Consider the following 19,725-nt stretch of genomic DNA (forward strand, 5'->3'; position numbering starts at 1 on the left):
TCATGGGGCTGGTGGCATGGTCAGTCACACAGCTGATATTCAGTGAGCATTTAAATGTGCTCCTGTTTAAACCTCCCCATAACTTTATGAGGCAGATACTGTTCCTCTCCCCAGGCGAGGAAACTGAGGCACCGGGAAGGTCAGTAACTTGGCCCAGGTCATGGCACCTGGGCATGGCACAAGGTCTTGCCAACCCAAGCAGTCTTGCTTCAGAACCCCAGCTACTCAGGACAGTGCTTTGCATAAGGAGAGAAGGTGTTTGCACATAGCCGTAGGGAGATAGAAAGCCACAAGCCGCATAACTGGTTGGAAGGAAACTCTCTTGGGGTGGAGGGGACAGCGTATGGTGTGAGGCAGGACCTCCTAGGCCAGGTGGGCAACCAGCCTCGCTCCTGACAGCTCACCTCATGTGCCAAAGCAGGTGGGCAGCGTCCCGGATGGAAGTACTGGAAGATCGGAGGTGCTTGAGCTGGATGTACGTTCAAATCGTTCGGGGAGCTTTACAAAAACCCTGTGCCAGGACCACAGCCCCTGCCAATTCAGTCAGAATCTCTGATGATGGTTTTTAAAACTCCCTAGATCAGCGGTTCTCAACCTGTGGGTCTCGACCCCTTTGGCGGTCGAACGACCCTTTCACAGGGGTCGCCTAAGACCATCCTGCATATCAGATATTTACATTACGATTCATAACAGTAGCAACATTACAGTTATGTAGTAGCAATGAAAATAATTTTATGGTTGGGTCACAAACATGAGGAACTGTATTTAAAGGGCCTGAAGGTTGAGAACCACTGCCCTAGATGGTTCCAGTGTGCAGATGAGATGGAACCACCAAGTTGGATCAGAACCTCCCACCAACAATCCCATTCTATCCCTGAAGAAGCTGTAACCTCCCTTTTCCTCCTCCTCCCAATGACTGTCTGGTGTGTGTGTGTGTGTGTGTGTGTGTGTGTCTACATCCGGAGAGCTCACAGTTGGCCCAGAGCAGGTTTGAGTTCTGCCTCAGGCCGGCCTATAGTGTGTGGGTTCTCGACTTCATGTAGGAAAGATTTCACAACATGAGTCCAGGTGGGTTTGAGAGTGTCAGCGTCCTCCTGTTCCATCACCTTTCTTGGCCCCGCCCCCTAATCTGTCCCTCTCCCCAACAGATGTGCCCGTGGAGAAGCTAGCCGCCATGCCTGCCTTGCGCAGCATCAACCTCCGCTTCAACCCGCTGAACGCCGAGGTGCGCGTCATCGCCCCGCCACTCATCAAGTTTGACATGCTCATGTCTCCAGAGGGCACGCGGGCCCCCCCACCTTAGGCCTCCCTCCTCATGCCCACCCAGAAGGGACAGAAGCCACTTGGCCTGGCACCCTGAGGGGAGGGAGCCCCAAGGGCCCGTGGGAGGCCAAGCTTGGAGGGCTGGGGATGGGTGGGCCCAACAGCGCGTGGGAGGGGGTGCAGCGGTCCAGGATAGATAGCTTAGAGCTGTAGAGGGTCCTGGAATGCCCAGAGGAGGAGGCGAGGTGGGGGCTAGAGCCAGGACTCTGGGCATTCATAGCCTCTGTGCATACTTGGGCAGGCCCCCACCCTCTCTGAGACTTTCAATTTCGGGAAAGGGCTAGTGGCAGTGGGTCTCTGCCTCCTTGGGCTCCTTGGAGGCCTTTTAGGGGACACACGCCACCAAGTCTTCAATTCCTCGGTATCTTCTGAGCTCGCAGCTGAGCATTGCTGAGCATTTCCTGGGCCCCTGTGGGTTGAGGCCTTGCTTCTAGTGCTGAGAGCCAGTCGCTGCCCTGAGACGAACAGAAGACAACCTGCATCTATTCATTGCTTCCTGAGAACCAACCCTTCTCCGTGCCCCATCCTGAGCCCTGTGGATCCCTGGATGGGCAGGAGCCTGAACCGGGAGTGGTGGGAAAGCTGCGGAGAGAGTGCGGACGCTGCAGCAGGGCTGACGATGTTTACATAGGAGCTCCAGGGCCATCAGGCGGGGAAACTGGGGAGCAGATCAAGTTGGCGCCGTCCTTCCTCATGATTAAGAAATTGCTGATGTGACCAGCTGTGCCTGGCACCACCTTGAGCTACAGGAGAGTGGCCCAGAGAGAAAGAAAGCCATTTGCGCCTATGCCTCCCTCCGCACAGTCTCCCTCTGGCAGCAGCAGACTGGCTGCCTTGTCATTGGTTCACCTGGACGCAGGCGGCACTGTGGACCGTTGGATTGTAGCCGGCCAGCCCCCGGGTCACCACTCAAAGCCCTGATAACCTCGTCATTTCTAGGCTCTGAACCTGGAGCCTGGCCGGGCAGTAGGGTGACCTGCCATCCGTGTTTGCTCCGGACTTTCAGTGCTAACACGGGGACAGGACCGGCACAGGGACAACCGGTGGCTCCACCAGGTGAGGCCTGGGCTCTGGCTTCCTGTGACAATACCTGTGGTGTGGAGAACCCCTGACCTCTTGACCCTGCAGGCATCTACCTCCCACCTTCTCATCTGTGCAGCAAGCAGATCTGCCCACCTGGTCTGGACTTTTGTCAGAGTCTGTGGGAGATGCCTGAGTCCCCAGGACTTGGGGCAAACCAGGCCACCCAAATCCTACTTCCGTGCACCAGTGGCCACTCTGCCACACTCAGAGCACTGACCCTTTCTCAGAATGTTCCCATTCTATTCCCCGTCCCCTCCCCTTCCCCAGCCCTGAGTTGCCCTGCCCAGGCCTCCTGTCTCTTGGCAAGAAGCTGACAGTTTGGGAGGTTGTAGGCCTGTCACCAAACACTAGAGACTCAGCTGAGAACTCAGCATCCCAAGAGATGCCTGTTCACCCTGCTCATCTCTCAGGCCTGGTAGGTTCAGCTCTGGGAAAAGGGTTTCCAGGGCAAGGAGGCCAGATAAGATCTCCAGGGCTACGGAGTTCAGCCGAGGACAAGTGAGGGCTGCAGTCTAGACCAGCCCGGCCTAGCCCCACTCACCGTGTCCTGGAGTGGGGTTTCTCCTTGTTGAAGAAGGGGTGCATTTTCCTGATACGCAAAAAGGCATTGTCTGGCCAGAGCCTGCAACTCAGTGTGGTCTGCATGAGCACCTATGGGAGCTTGTTAGAAACACAGGACCCCAGGCCCAATCCCAGACCTCCGGGATCAGAACCCGCACTCCAGATCCCCAGGGATTCCTACAGGCACTTTACTGTTTAAGAAGCCAGGCCTGGGGTGGCCCTGGGGATGGCCTGGGAGTGAAAGGTGAAGTTTCTCAGCTTTCCCCCAACACCAAGTCTGTGCCCACCCCCCCTCCCTAAAGCAGCCCTTCACTCCCACCCCGGGCCTCTTAGATCCGTGGTCGGCAGACTGCGGTTCGCGAGCCACATGCGGCTCTTTGGCCCCTTGAGTGTGGCTCTTCCACAAAATACCACATGCGGGCGCACGTACAGTGCGATTGAAATTTCGTGGCCCATGCGCAGGAGTCGGTTTTCAGCCTGGGCGAGTCTATTTTGAAGAAGTACTGTTGATATTTGGCTCTGTTGACTAATGAGTTTGCCGACCACTGTCTTAGATCTTTCAGAGTCTGTGTGGCACTCCCGCGAAGGGAGGACCTGGAGTTCCCAGGAGATGAGGGTTGGATTTGCCCGGCCCTCTGGCCTCCCTTTCTGGTCCCCCCCCCCCCCGAAAGCCAAGCTGCTACTCCCCCAGGTCCTCATCTCAGGCCTTCCAGAGGGGCTGTTCTGGAAGCTGCGCCCTCCTCTGCGTGGAGAGTGTGCCCTGGCCCCTCTGGGAACGCTGGGCAGCCAGAAGCCCCAGATCAGAGCACAGTGTGAGCCCTTAGCTTCAGTCTGCAATAAAGAATGCATTGGTTTCACCTGCCTGTTGGTGTTTGATTCATTCTCACCACACAGGCCCCGCAGCCTGGGGGTCAAACCTGCCCCCCTGAGAAGAGGAGGGGCCCAGGGGCAGCCAGCAGGACTTGATGCATGCCCTAAAGCTGTGCTGCTGCAGAGCAGCTCATCGTCAGCCCTGGGGAGACCCAGACACCTGGGGAAGGATAAAGGAACCCTGTTGTCCCCCAATTTTCCCCTTACTGATGCCAGAAATTACACCCTTAGCAATTCACTCCTCGGGTCCATGTTCTCAAAGAGGGGTCTGGACCAGCAGCTCTGACACCAGCGAGCTGGTAAGACATGCCAAGTCCCAGCCCAGACCCCCAGAGCAGACAGGCGGGCCCAGCGCTCCAGGTGTCCTGGTGCAAGTTGGAAAGCGCTCCTGGGTTCAAGGTTCAAGTCAGGTTTCTTTCTAAATCTGAAAGGCCAACCTGAGTTTGCCTGGAGTTTTAGGCCAGACACTCCATTATTTTCACTTAACAAACACGTAGCGTAGGGTACCTGGAGTGTCTGAGCACGTTAGCAAGAATAACTCACTTAACCCCTGATACAACCCTACCAGCTCTGTGAGTGGACGCGTCCCTTCCCCTCTCTGGCCCCATTTCCTGTCTGTGAAGTGAAGGGGCTGCACAGGGACAACCTGGCCAAGGTCGGCCATTAGTCGGCTGCCCCCAGAGAGCTGCCCACTTTCCTCAAGAGGCTTCAACACCTTCCCAAAGACATGTTCTTCCTAATACTGTGGAGGCGGACCTGAACTCCACCCTGAGCTAGAGGCCCTCACCACCCCATCTCCCACCCCTCCGCCCCCCAAGAGCTGCAGCTCAGCGTGCCCCAGCCCCAGAGAAGGAAACACCTTGGGTTCTCTAAAGCAAGGGTGGGGCACCTTCTTTCTGTCCTGGGCCATGTGGATGTTTATAACATCATTCTCGGGCCACACAGAATTACCAACTTAAAAATCAGCCTGCTGTGTTTGGTCAAACATTTAATTAACTCACCCCTCATGCCTTGGCAGGGCCAGACCAAATGATTTCGAGGGCCAGACGTTCCCCACCCCTGCTCTAGAGGAAAAGGTTCTGGTCCAAACCTCTCCCATTTCACAGATGGTTGGAGTGACCTGCCTGAGGACATGTGGGTAGCTCCGGGCAGAGCCCACACAAACGCCCAGGCTTCCTGGCTCCTGCCTCGGGTGCCTTCTGGGGCCTTCTGTGAGTCTCGAGTCTCCGTGATTCTCGGTGATTGGAGCTTATCTGCTTAGTGCTCTTGGCCTCTCCTTGACCTGCTGCCCTGCTTGTTCTGCGGGTGTGTGTCAGCCATTAGAACCCTCCCTGCCGTTTAGAAGTGCAGATAACAGCACTGATCGCCTGCCTTGGGGAGAGCTCGCTAATGACCATTTCGAAGCACTTTGCGGGCAGTGTTCCGCAGAGGCTGGCTGGGGAAGGGAGGGGCCCCTCCTCCTCCCAGGCAGGGACTCTACCCTGGTCTAGACCTCAGCCTCTCTGCAGCCACCCTTCCACCTCCCTCCACTGGAGACTGGCCTCACAAACAAAATATGCAGAAGAATCTGGAAGATTGGTAGGATGTGTAAAAAGTGTTAGCAACGCACCAAGCCCCAGTGACTAGAAGCTGGGGAAACTGGCAAAGACAGAGTCTCCATGAGGAGACCAAGAAGGAATCTGCTCTGGGCTGGGGGTGTGTGGTGTAACCTTAACTCACAAAGGAAGGCAGGGGCAGGGCAGAGCACAGGCCATGTTACTTCACATGGTAGCATAAAGGGCTTAAGGAGGAAATTGAAACCCGAAATAAGTGATAAGAAGGCACCAAGCCACAAACAATTGCAGCCCAGATAAATGGCATCTCAGGGACCTGGAGGCGTTTGCAGATATAATCATGGCCTTAAAGGAAATGACAGAGAATGAAGTGCCAGAAAACTGAAGATGGAAAATGTCCTGATTTCCACAAAGGATGGGAAGGTAGCTTTTTAAAAAACTCTGAGCGCCTAAGATTAATGTTGACCTCTATTAAAGTTCCAGGATAAATGATCAAACGTGTAGGAGACAATAAGCAATCACGCAGCTCAGCATTTCCTCAGAGGACACCCCGTGCACTTGCAAAGGTGTGCACGAGAACATTTCATCACAGTGCGACGCTGGAAACCATCCAGATGTCCACAAATCAAGAAATCAAAGGTCAGACACACCTCCAACCGCATACTATGCAGACACTAAGAAGTGTGTCTAGCATTTTACTTACTGGTATGAAAATATGTTCACTGCCTACTGTGAGTAATCAAAAAGAGCAGGTTTTAGAACACGTGTCGTATGATCCCCTTTAGGCAAAAGTACATGGCTTATTATTGTTTATGTATGTAAAATACATGCAGAGAGAGAGAGAGAGAGAGAGAGAGAGAGAGAGTCCCTGACAGCTGTGTTTGGATTCTCCTGCTTAGACCAAGACTTGGGTACAAGGAGTTGATGGGGGAGATCATGCGTGGAAGCAGAAGTCAGGAGAGTGAGATGGGAGAGGGAGAGAGGAACGCAACGGGGCATTATTGAGCTGGGTTAGCTGTGGGCAGCTAGGGGTTCTTCCCCTCTGGGGACCCTCCGAGAAAAACGCAAAGCCGAGCTTTGCCCCAGAAGGTGGGGAGCTGACTGCTGTCTGCCCGTCGCCATTGGTTGAAGGTGATTCCTGTTCATGGCTTCAAAGAAAGCAAAGCCAAGAGAGTCCTGGGTGCCGTGTGACGGCAGGCTGCAGGGACAGGGACTGTCCACCCCCTAGAACCTTTGGGCTGAGAAGCATCACAAATGCATTGGCCACGGGGACTGTTTTAGAATAAGCACATCATTTTATAATAAACACATCTTTTTTTATAAAAATAAAATTTCTCAAAAAGAAAGAAAATAATGTAGTGCTCAATGGAAGGTAGTAGGGGTGCTCACTAACAACAAATCATGCCTCACCTACCACATTTCCTCTTCCGGACTGGGTTTCTGAGAGGTGGGAAGATGACTTAGGAAATTTCAGCAGGACACTACAGAGACCTTCCACGAACTGCAGGGGAGACAGAGAAAGGGGCCTGGAGGACTGACAACAGGCTTTCATTAAGAGCTTTAATAGCCCAGCTGGGCGTGGCTCAGTGGTTGAGCGTCGTTTCTCTCTCATCATTGATGTTTCTATCTCTCCCTCTCCCTCTCTGAAATCAATTATATATATATTAAAAAGGCTTGAATGAAGCATAGAGGTCTCTCAAGCTCTGATCTTGATATGACATTAAATAACTTCAAAGGAAAATAAAAGTCATGCTTATCAAATCTGTGCAAAAGCCATTACACCCACATGGCAACAGATTGAAGATGTGGGGTTATCTCAACATGCTGGAATGCTGGATCAGAACCAAGAAAATGAAATGAAAGTGTAAGTGAAATGCGAAATCCTGGATTTAGATCCAAAAAATGAGTTTCCTACATTTCTAATGGGGGAGATCTGGCTTGTGTTCTTGAGGAAAATCATGGGGCAAATTAAAATGGGCTGACAGTGAGATGGGCCTGGAACCCCTCTCATTAAAGAGCACCTGGGGTGTCCTGGTGGGAAGAAGGGGGGCCGAGGGGGGTGAACTCAGGAATGGGGCTCATTCTTGCTCTGGGTGGTTCCAGGGAGCAGAACTGGGACAGGTGGGGGCAGGTTACAGGAAGACAATCCAACTGGACATCAGGAAGAACTTTGTCATTCCGCCTAGAAGCTGTCTCCCCCCCAGTTCTCAGTATCCAGCCTGAGCAAGGGGGGCTGACCCGGGAGCAGAAGGGGGGATGCTTGGATGTCTCTGAGGGCCCAGGAGCCTCCCCCTGATACCTGTGGTCAGACACTGCCACCTGCGGGGCTTCCTGCAGGGCTGCTGGGGCCAGCCAGGCAGTAGCCTCCGTCAGGCCTCCCCCCGGGCCTTGGCGGTGGTGTTGTGCTGCCTCCCCCCGGGCCTTGGCGGTGGTGTTGTGCTGTGTGATAAGTAGCAGAGGACAGTAGTCAGATCCACTGCCCACCCCGTCCCAGCCCGACCCCAGACCAGCGGCCTCCACAGCTGCCTGGGCCTCAGAGCTCTGTGGCTGAGGGAGGCTCAGCTGGGAGGATGGACACTGCACTGGCTGGGGTGGGTGTGCTGTGGGAAAGGGGGGGAAGGCGGCCACTGGAAGAGGAGGGGAGGGGAGTAAGCCAGCTGGTCTCCCTCCAGCCCAGGACACAGGAGCATCTTAGAAGTTCCGGTGGGTTCTGCTTTCTATGCCCCTGGAATGCTTCCAGACACACGGGGCCCTGTTCTTTTTCGTAAAGCATTTCATCCCCCTGGAGCTGCCCATCAGTCTGGGAGGTGGGCAGGAGGTAGATCACCCCACCTCATTTAACAGATGGTAACACAGCTTAGGGTACAGTGTGCAGGTCTGGGGACAAAGGACGGACACTTGGGCGGCAGCCTCCATAAAACCCAGCTCTCCAGCTTTGTCCAGAAGACGTCTACACCTTTCTGTCCGGCTGGGAGTGGGGGATGGAAGGGGAGGCAAAGGTCTGGTTCTCACTGGGGTCATAACATGACCGATGCAGTCTGTCCTGCTGCCCGCTGTGAGTTGAGGCAACAATTGCAGTATTTCTGCTCCAATTGTCGTGTGGCCCATTCTATTGTGAAGGTCCCAGGTTATTAGGGCCAGGAAAGGCCTGGGTGAGCAGCTGCTAAACCCTGATTTTACAAATGAGGAAACCGAGGCACAGAGAGTGGAACTGATAACATCGCTAACTTTTACCAGTTCTACTTAAGATGCAAATACAAAAGAGTGAAATGCAGTCTTTCCTCAAACACCTTTTGTTCCTCTCGCTAATAACTGAAATTGCACCATTAGAGCTTTGCCTTTCCCGTGTGTGTGTGTGTGTGTGTGTGTGTGTGTGTGTTAATCCTCACCTAAGGATATTCCCCTCCCACTCACCCCCCATTTTTAGAGAGGGTGGAAGGAAGGGGGGGAGGGAGGGAGAGAGACCCACACATCAATTGGTTGCCTCCTGTAACCCAGGGATGTGCCCTTGGCTGGGAATTGAACCCACCAGAAACTGGGTCTGGCTAACTGGTCAACAATAGGAATGTGTTGGAAAGAGCATGGGTAGGTCACCCAGTGGAAAGAAAAGCTGTGCTACCAGGACCCTGAGTCAAATCGGAAGCAAAAAAGGTGAGATTGGCCATCCTTTGGGTAGCGGTGGGTGCAGGCCCCTGATTGACAGTACCTGGAAAGTTGCATGTAAGGAGGAGGGCTGGCTCCCAAGGGAAACGTCACAATGCTAGAAGAAGGGGTCATGGGTGCAAGGTGGGCCACAACCCAAATAAATTCCCACTGCTCCCCCGAAAGTGTGTGAACAACATCGAGTGCATTCTCTGAGAGAGGATCTGAAGCGTTTGAAGACGCACTTCCATGTAGAAAGAGACCGTGCCTTAGTATATCAGGACAAAGCCCCGGAAAGCATCTGTGAAATGAATTCAAATGCGTGAGGGTCTCCTTGGTGACCACCAAAGTGTTAAGCATCACCAAACCCATGTGTAAGTTCCTGGAGGCGAGGGACTGTGTAATTGAGTGGTTCTCAAATCTTGCTACATTTGGAAGTCACTAAGAGAGACCCCACCCCAAGAGATTCTGATTCAGTATGTGAGTATGTGTGGGTGGCAGTTTCCTATATTATTAAAAACCATGTGACTTTGATGTGTCAGAGTTTAAAGCCAGCGATGTTGTCAGCTTTTAAATCATATTTATCAGAACTTCCTTCTGATATGAAAGGTCAAAATGGAAGTTAGTGAAAAGGAAAAGGAAAGTCACTTGAAACATCTCCTGTGGGCAAACTTTTATATTGTCATTTACTAGTATGTACACACATGCTCGCACGCGTGCGCGCGCACACACACACACACACACACACACACACTTTTTAAAAAATATATATTTTATTGATTTTTTACAGAGAGGAAGGGAGAGGGATAGAGAGTTAGAAACATCGATCAGAGAGAAACATGGATCAGCCGCCTCCCGCACATCCCCCACTGGGGATGTGCCCGCAACCGAGGTACATGCCCTTGACCCGAATCGAACCCGGGACCCTTGAGTCCGCAGGCCGACGCTCTATCCACTGAGCCAAACCAGTCAGGGCAACACACACACACTTTTATACAGAATGTAGATTTATAAGGCATGCACGTACTGTTTTGTAACCATTACTACCCTGGTTGGTATTTCCCCCACACCATTAGACCTTCTGCCCCTTAGGAAAATCCCTAAGTGGAGTGTTGGCTGGGAGAGCAAGTCCCTTGTCAGGGCGCTGGCTGGTTGTGTCACAGTTTCAAAGGCTGAGCTGCCTTGCGCCCTCCTGACCCCCGCAGTGCACAGCCACACTTGGCCCTTGCTGAGCACTTTTCATCTCTGACAATCTGATTGATGGAAAGTTTGCTCTTTTAAAATTGCATTTTTGAAATTTCGTGAACTTGAACTTGTTGTTTCGTGTGCCCTTCAGCCATTTGTACTGTGTTCTGCTTTGTGCTCTCAGCTGTGTTCTTTAGCAGGTCCCTGTGCCCCTGGCCCAGCCTGTGGTCACCCAGGAGGATCTCAGCAAGTGGGTGTTGAATGGGGAACCCAGGTCTCCAGTGTGGTGCTGAGCTCCCGCGTGGTACCAGGACAGGCAGGCAGGTGGCGATAACGATGAAGTTATTAGTGTGAAGGCAGTGAGCTCCGGGAGATACCTAGACTGACTGTGCTGGGGCATTCATTTTGGTGGTATTTCCTCTCTCACACAGGAGGCATTGCAGGAAGGCCCAGACCAAGATATTATCTTCACAACCATTGTGTAGTTTAGTAGTCAGAACTGCTGCTCATGGCCTAACCCTAATAAGGGTCATGCACCCAGCGTTCTCCAAGTTTTCGCACGTTATCTCATTGGCTCCTCACCACAACCCCTTTTCAGTACGTGTGAACGTTTCTTCATTTTATCAGTGAGGACTCCGGTTCCCAGAGAGGTGACCTGAGCCGCCCGAGGTCACAGCCAGGAAGTGTGTTTCCATTTTAAAGAGGGGAACTCGGAGTTCCCACAGAGGTGAGGTGGTCTTAGTCTGCTCAGGCTGCTAGAGGAGAACAGCACAGACTGGGTGGCTTATGAATAACAGAAACTCACTGCTCACAGTACTGGAGGCTGGGAAGTCCAAGATCAAGGCACCCACAGATGGGGTGAGGGCCCTCGTCATGGTTACTGTCTTTTTTCTGTTCTGACAGAGAAGGGACGAGGGAGCTCTCTGGCTCTTCACAGGGCACCAGTCCCATTCATGAGAGCTCTGCCTTCAAGACAACTACCTCCCAAAGGCCCCACCTCCAAGGACATCACATTGGGGATTAGGTTTCAACAAATGAATGTTGAAGGACACAAACATTCAATCTGTCACCGGGAGTCACCAGGAAGAAGGCAGAGAAGAGAGGAGGGCTGTGTGTACTCACTGCCTGCAGGGGATCTGGGCTAAGTCCTTTAGTTCTGTGATTCTCAGACTGGACCATGTATTGGAATCACCAGGAAGATGCATTAAAACAGACAGCTGGGTTTCTGATCCCCCAGATCAGGGGCGAGGCCTAAGAATTTCCATTTGTGACAAGTTCCAGTTGATGTTGTTGGTCCGGGACGCACACACCGGTGCACCCCGCACCCGCCCATCCCAGCTTCAGCTTTCAGCGGCCAGGGCTTGGTCTCTGAGACCATCAAAGAGCCCTAGAGGCGAACATTATTATATCCTGAGACATCCAGGAAACTGCCCAGGAGGGGAAGGGCTTAATTGGGTTCGGGGATGAAATTTTCACAGGCTGTAATGTATCCACAAAGGCACCGGGCAGATGCCAGAAAGAAAAGTCAAAGGTGTTAATGAGCCCTGACTGGTTTGGCTCAGTGGATAGAGCGTCAGCCTGCACACTGAAGAGTCCCAGGTTCGATTCCGGTCAAGGGCATGTATCTTGGTTGCGGGCACATCCCCAGTAAGGGTTGTGCGGGAGGCAGCTGATCGATGTTTCTCTCTCATTGATGTTTCTAACTCTCCCTCTCCCTTCCTCTCTGTAAAAAACACACAAAAAAGAGTGAAGTCTCCAGCTGCTGGCATGGAGCCCAAGCATGGAGCCCAGGTTGGGGGGAGCCCTGCCTACCTCCCCTCCATCTCACCCCAGCCCAGGGGAGTTGCCAGGAATAGGAAGTTTTCCTCCTTGAGAAAGGATCCGTCTACAATGCGGGAAACTGGCCGGAGTGGAGACTGATGCCCAGGCTCAGCCGAGGGTTTGGAGATGGGCAGCATCATTCCCAGAGAGATTTTGGAACGTGAGCTCACTAAGCCGTTCTCTGAGGCTGAGTGAAAGGCAGTGAGGAAACACAGACGGGGATCTAGCCAGACAGTTTCTGGCAATTTCCTCTACCCATCCGCACCCCCAGATTTCCCTGGGGTCATGGAAACTGATTCAGAGTTGATTTGGAGGCTCAGCAGGGCTGAGCTGCCTGGGGAGGCTCCCAGCAGACCCTGTGATGAGGGTTCTTTCTGGAGGACCCTGGAGAAGACCTTCCAACACCAGTAACGCCAGCTTTGGGTAGGATCCTGTCCTCTGGTGTCAGGATTCACCTGTTCTTCCTTTTCTCCTTCAAACAAGTATTTATTCAGTCAACAATCATCCACTAATATACTTGGGCAGGCACTGATGAGACGCTGGGGATATGGCTGCCAACAGGACAGGGGCAATCCTGCTCTCTGGGAGCTGTACAAAAGAGAATGTTACAGTGAACATATACAAGAGTCTATAGTGGGCACCTGCTTTAAATAGAATGATCAGGTCAGGCTTCTCCAAGACCACATTTAAGCTGGGAGCTGAAAGAGGGGAAGAGGCAGAAAGAATAGGAAGAGACGAAGACCTTCAGGTTGGAAAAGCAAGAGTGTGTACGAGCCATCACAAGACAGCCAGAGCATAATGGGGAGCGTGTCAGGGGGTGAGACCAGAGAGTGGCTCAGGACCAGGCAGGAAGAGTCTGGATTGTATTTGAGATGCAATGAGGGGTCTAGGCAATAATCTTCAGTGGGTGCTGCTGACGACACTGATGAAAAGCTGACAGGGAACTGGCAGTGGAGGGGTCAGCAAGGGTGGCATCAAAAAAGAGGCCACCAGATAATCTGATAAAACCTCTAGATCTAGCTGTCAATTACAGGAAATACAGGGGACAGAGAGTAGAACATGTAAAATGACATCACGAGGAAGCAATCAACAAAATCCAGTCTGTGAGAAGCTCTACGAATGACCTACTTGCTTACATGATAAATAAATTGTAGGGGGTGTGGAGACAGAAGAAGAACCTAGACACTGGAAGAGACTTCAGAGTCACATCAACCAAATTCCTTGTAGAGATGGTGGTCGATTTTATAACGAAACCTTAATGAATCAAATTCCCTGTGTCCACATACCCTTTGCAATGTAATGTTGCTATTTCTCCTATCAAGAGGTGGAAACTATTCTCATCTGGCTCAACTCTAGGCTGACTTTGTGACCTGCCTTGGCCAACAGAATGCAACATAGTGATGATGTGAAAATTCTGGAGCTGACGTCTTAAGAAGCCTGTAGCTTCTTCTCTTGCTGTCTTGGAACCCTGGGACCACAAAGCTGTGAAGAAGCCCAGGCCTAGAGGATGAGAGGCCATGTGGAGGACAACCAAGACGCCCCAGCCAATATCCAGCACTAAACGCCAGCCCTGTGAAACAGCTCGCCTTGAGCCTTCCAGCCCCGCTGAGCCATCAGATGAACACAGCTGATGAGTGATCCCGAGAGAGACCTGCAGAAGGACCACCCAGATTGCCAAGCCACAGTGCTGCGCCACTACATTTTGGAATGGTTTGCCACATAGTAATAGATAACAGAAACAGAAATCTTACTATTTTTTAAAATTTATGCTACAATCAGGAATTTTGAATGCTGGATACTGGATAATCCTATATAATAAAAGGCTAATATGCAAATCAACCAAACAGCAGAACGACCGGTCGCTATGACACACACTGACCACCAGGAGGCAAATGCTCCGCAACAGCACTAAGGATGTCCGACTGAGGGTGCAGGCCGGGCTGAGGGACACCCCTCCCCCCTGAGTGCATGATTTTCGTGCACCAGGCCCCTAGTTGATAATATTATGACATAATTGTTCATTTTGTTAGGTGTGATAAAGATACTGTGGTTATGGGTGTGTTGATCCTATTTTTTAGAGATACAAGCTGAAATATTTATGGATGAAAAGAAGCCATGAGGTGATTCATTTCAAAATAATGCAAAGAGAGGTGGGAGCATGGTGGAACAAGATTGACCTTGAGTTGATAATTGTTGGAAGTAAATGATTTATGCATGGGGTTTCTTTGTACTCTTCTTTCTTGTAATGCTCATTAAACTACAGACTCTTGTATATGTTCACTATAACATTCTCTTTTGTACATGTTTGACATTTTCCACATGAAAATAAAGATGTTTGGGTGCAATCAGACGCCCCTGGAAGGGCCTACAAGGGGGTGTTATCTCCTCCCCTCGCTGTGCACTGGAAGCTTCCAGCTTCTTCACCTCTACCAGCAGGCCGGCTCTCCCCCACCAGAGTGCCCTGAGGCACCTGCTGGTCCCTGCAGCCCTGACTGTGCCAGCTCATTGGGCCCACGCCCCCTCAGGGTCTCTTTGTTCTCTAGGTCCCAAGCCTCCAGTGGGCCTCTAGGGGCTGAGCTCTGGATGCGACAGAAGAGTCCCCAGGTCAGGCCACACTCAGTCCCAGAGGAAGGCAGGGGGGGAGTTTCTGAGACAACATCATGAATCACTACATCTAATGACTTTCCAATGCAGCTGTGGCTGGACACTGAGCCATTCCCTTCTGAATGTGGCTGGAGAAATTCCCTTCTGAATGTGCCTGGGACTGATTCAGAGACACACAGGGCAGGGCCAACTCTGCTGCATAGTCCTGTGGCACCTGAGCAAGTCATGGAACCCCTCTGATCCCAGTTCTCCCATTTGAAATGGGGTTAATACCTAATCTGTTTACCTCATGTGGTGGTGGGAGGGTGAGATTAAATGAAAGATATGGAAGTGCTTTGTTAAATGCTGAGCAAATGAAGCAGCTGATCACTACACCGGGAGAAGGTGAAGGGTGGGTGGTGGCCTTGGCTTTGGATGGCCTTCTGGTGAATTTAATTTAATTTTTCCCTTCCTCTACTGCAGTGGTTCTCAAACTTCCTAATGCCATGACCCTTTAATACAGTTCCTCATGTAGTGGTGACCCCCAATTTCATTGTTACAAATTGAACATAATTAAAGCATAGTGATTAATCACAAAAACAGTATGTAATTATATATGTGTTTTCCGATGGTCTTAGGCGACCCCTGTGAAAGGGTCATTCGACCCTCAAAGGGGTCGAGACCCACAGGTTGAGAACCACTGCTCTACTGCCTTCTTGCTTTTCCCAACTAAAGTTCCATGGAGGAGATAGTGAGGAAGGGCATCAAAGATTTTGAGAGTGTAACAGTCAGGGTCCCAGAAGAAAACAGGTGTTGCACTCAGAAAGGGTTTAACTGAAAAGAGTTTAACAGGGAGACTTTACAGGAGGGAAGGGGAGCGGGAGAACCAGCAAGGGATGGCGAAGTGGCCCTGGGACTGGCAACTACAGGCAGCTGTCGGTGCAGAAGGGAACAGTGTCACTGTGGCCCCAAAAGAGCTAGAGTCGTGGAAGATGAATCATCTAACAGATGTGCCCTTAAAGACAGCCTCACAGGTAGTAGTGGGCCCGGCAGGCAGGGAGTTGGGAGATCAATACTCTGACTTCTCTCTTCTCCAGTCCTTCAGTCTCCCTTGGAGTCTCCCATTGGCTGATCAACAATCAGAGGGCAAGGAGCCTGGGTGATGTAGTCCTTACAGGTTAGCCTCTGGGGCAGAGAGCAGGGCTGAGAAAGGTGGAGCGTAGATGGGGCAGAGGGGAATTGTTTGCAAATGGAGAACAGGCGACATTGGGAAATGAGTAGAGGAAAATCCAGGTGGGAGGTGTGAGGTCAGGGTTTGAGTGGCTGTGGGTTGAAAGTCTTGGATCCAGTCAGAAGTGGAGTTGAACCTATGATTGGTGTCCCCAGGGCATGGTCAGGATTTGCAGCACAGAAGGTTCTCAACCGTGGCGAGAAGCCAGTCATCTCTTCTTTGCCAAGGAGCCTGAGCCATGGGCTCCTTTGCTCCTAGTGGAACCCTCTCAGCTTCCCAACAGCAGCTGCCCCCTGCCAGAATGGGAGTCATGCTGAGGCCACCCCAGCTGCAAACCTCACCTTCTCTTCCTACTACTGACACTCCTCACCAGTGGCGGCCACCTGGCCATCAGCGGCCTGGCTGCATGCCTACCACCCTGTGGACAGCCTCATCACTGGTGAGTGTAGGCAATGGAGGCAGAGGCCGTACCCTCCCCTGAAATCATTGCTCGCCTGGTCTGTAGTCCAGGATGCCGTGGTCTCAATTCTCAAGACAGTCATGTGGCTAAGGGATTAAATTAGAATAATAGATACAATGAATTAATCTTTTCTTTTTCCAGGCATCGTGTGACTTACTCTCTCTGCATTATCTTAATTAATCCTCACAACAATCCAGTGAAGTATGTGTTATTATCATCTCCATTTTCTCGGTGAGGAAGCTGATGCTTGGAGTGATTAAGGGGCGGGTCTGTAGTTGCACCGCTACCTGCCACGGGTCCTATTCCCACACCCATATTTCTAACAGCTACACCACTCAGTCCTACTCTCCCAGGTGGCTCCCATGGGCAGAACCAGAACCACTGGGAAGACGTGGTAAGGAGGCAGATTTCTTCTAAATAAAGACCTAAAAATCCACTTATTTGAGCTGTTCTCCAATGAAAGACAGCTCTGTTGCCGGGAGCATCTAAGTAGGCCCCAGCTGACCATTTAGCAGAACTAGACCTCCTGACCACTAAATTCCTGCCTGTTCATCTGCAAGTGTCAGAAAGGTCCCCCCTGCCCCCCCTCCTGTCACCCACCCTCTCCCCTGTGTCTGAGGCTCCGCAGACCCTGGGACTCTGGACTTCCGGGGCTGTGGAGACCCTTGGAGGTCCCAGCCTGCAGGTGCTGAGCTCAGAGCCCCACTCCCAGTGACTTACCTGGCTTGGGGCAGGGGAGTCACAGTCCTAGTTTCTATAGGTTCTAGAACCCAGGGAAGTGGAGCCAGGGCAGTCAGCTTCCCCTCAGGTGTGCTGGCTCTGCCTAACAGGACCTTTACTCACTGCCGAATCCCAGGTTCCTTCAGGGCTGCTGGACATAAACCGTACTTCATCTTTCTTCCCAACTCACCAGGACACACACACATGCATGCACGCAAACACATACAGGCACGCACGCACATAAAGGCACACACACATACAGGCACACACACATACAGGCACATACACACATGCATGCACGCACACACATATAGGCACACACACACCGGTCAACAATGATACGGAGAGATCACTGGTTAAGGTGGTTTTGCCAGTCCTTTCCACGTGCCTAAAATTTTAAAATTGTTTGAATAGATAACACATCTACATAGTTCAATAGTCAAAATCTCCCACAGGCATCGGGTGAAAAATCTCCTCTCCACCCTGTCCTCTCTTGGAAGACAGTGTTGTCAGTTTCTTGTGTCTCTTTCCAAAAGCATTTTATACACGTGCAAGCAAATTCAGGAAATGCTAACTTTGCCGTCAATTCTTCGCCGTTACCTGTTCTCTGCTTAAAAATATAGCATGTATATTGTAAATAGGATTCGTTAAAATTAATTTACATGAAGTTATCCTATGTTAACAAATGAAAGCGTCTTTTATTCTTTTTACAGCTGCTTAGAATTCCGTTGCATGGATGTGCTGGAAAGAAGCAAAAAGCAAGGCTGGCCTGTGCTTGTGATGCTTTGCGTCCGTGTCCTGGGGTCCCTCATGTGTTGCTGAAGCCGTTCCCCTTGACCCTTTCCGAGGTGAACATGGACGCCCCTCCTGCCAGCTCTGTGCAGGTGTCTTAGCTGGTGTCCAGGGTTGGTCACTTTTCCCCAAAGTACTACAACAGGACTTCATGCCTGAGCAGCTGCAGAATGTGCCCTGAAGAGCCCGCATCAGTACCTGCAGGTACTCTGGGTTTCGCCCTCTGGGTCTGAGAGCTGTGTGTGTGTGTGTGTGTGTGGTAGGGGGTAGGGATAGCGGGGCTCTGTCTTCCCTCCTCTCCTCATAGGGGACCCACCACCAACACCCAGGCCCAGACAAGAACTTAGGGTGTGACAGGCAGCTAGCTTCCAGGCCCACGGAGGTGTTGGCTGTTTACTCATGGACAGGAGGAAGGGAAAGCACAGTACCTACTCCCTTTCTGCCTTTGGGAACACATCTCACTGGAGCTGCAGGTACAGGCCTTCCCAAGGCCTTTTCCCCTGTTCCCTCCTGGGAACGGCCGGAAGAAGCTGGCAAGCTGAAGCTGGTGTGCCCTTTGGGGCCTCCTAGAGGACCAACGCTAAGCCCCTCCCAACATGGATAACTGGTACCCTAAAAAGGGGTTGGGACCAGGAGGTTCCTTGTATACTCCACCTCTCACCCAACATGCCTGCATCACTTTGGAGAAGTGAGGCTTCTCTTTAAGAGATGGAAGGAAATGGATTGCCTCGGTGATCCTTGCATGGCCCCAATAACCTGCAGCTAACTGGACATTTCCCCTCATTTCTATAGAAAACACGGCGTGGCCCGGTCTATGTGGCTCAGCAGTTGAACATTGACCCAGGAGGTCACAGTTCAATTTCCGGTTGGGACACATGCCCAGGTTGCTGGCTCAATCCCCAGTAGGGGGTGTGTAGGAGGCAGCCAATCTCTCTCTCTCATCATTGATGTTTCTGTCTCTACCTCTCCCTTCCTCTCTGAAATCAATAAAAAAATATATTTTAAATAATAATAAGAAGAAGAAAACACAGTGTGACTAGAATTTTAGTGAATAAAAAAGAAACATTTCCAGGAAAGAGAATTGGACTCTGAGACTTCGATTGTTTCCTTAATCTACACACAATCACTGAACCTTGTTTATTCCAGATGTAGGGGCAGAAGGAAATTTCTAAACAATTATGTCTTCTTCTCAAGCAAGTCCCCAGACACTGTCTCGTTTGATTCACATAAATGAGGCAGAAGGAGATATTGCTGTTGCCATTTCATAAACAAAGTAACCGACGCTCCAAGGGGCCAAGGGCACAGCCCGCAGAGGGGCAGGGTTTGGGTTAGAATGTGTCTTCTAATGGTTTCTTCCTCGGCTGCATCCTGCCTCTCAAGGAGGTGGACTGGGGATAGCGGGGAGGAAAGCTGGAAATTCCCACAACGTTTTCTGCCTGGGTGAACCAGAATCCCCACCCTCAAGCTCTTGGCCTGGGAAATGAATCTGTTGTGTCGAGTCTTTCCATATCCGGCCTGACCTGCTCTGTGCACATCTCTAAACCCACGTGTTGAGCAGGGTGCCAAGACAGTGAGGCCCTTCAGGACCCACCTGGCCCAGGTGTCTGGGATGATGGATGAGGGTCCCAGGAGGGGGTGTGCCATCCTGCCCCTCATTAGCTAGTGCTTGCATGGGCCCCGTTTTTGGTGCGGTATCAATGTTCTGTGTCATAGGCCAGAGAGCTCCTGGCTATTTACTGTGAATAATTCTGACGCCAGGCTCTAAAAATAGGCCAGAGAAATGGCCATCTCAGACCCAAACGCTTGTCCCGGGGGTGGAGTCTGTCCAGAGACACTGTCTGGTCACTCCTGTGGAGTGTTTCCCCTTAGCATGGCCTCCCCAACCACAAGCGCGCAGCCCT

The 19,725-nt window shown here is 51.7% G+C and overlaps 1 protein-coding gene and 1 long non-coding RNA gene across 14 annotated transcripts in view; both read left to right on the top strand.

The window, feature by feature from the left end:
* Window positions 1-3,828, top strand: part of LRRC20 (leucine rich repeat containing 20) — a 53,208-nt gene extending 49,380 nt beyond the window's left edge. For all 13 annotated transcript variants that reach the window (XM_023763593.1, XM_014465402.2, XM_023763589.1 and 10 more), the window contains one exon: window positions 1,149-3,828. In XM_023763593.1, coding sequence (XP_023619361.1) covers window positions 1,149-1,303 — 155 coding nt within the window. In that variant the 3' untranslated portion in view covers window positions 1,304-3,828. The remainder of the gene's footprint in view (window positions 1-1,148) is intronic.
* A 1,290-nt stretch (window positions 3,829-5,118) lies between these two features.
* LOC111828181 lies at window positions 5,119-18,678 on the top strand. Its single transcript, XR_002831964.1, has 3 exons — window positions 5,119-6,029; window positions 17,746-18,028; window positions 18,617-18,678. It is a non-coding gene; the product is annotated as an uncharacterized LOC111828181 (long non-coding RNA).
* Window positions 18,679-19,725: the final 1,047 nt, after the last annotated feature.

This window comes from Myotis lucifugus, unplaced genomic scaffold, assembly GCF_000147115.1.
Source record: "Myotis lucifugus unplaced genomic scaffold, Myoluc2.0 scaffold_292, whole genome shotgun sequence".
NCBI classification, from domain to species: Eukaryota; Metazoa; Chordata; class Mammalia; order Chiroptera; family Vespertilionidae; genus Myotis; species Myotis lucifugus.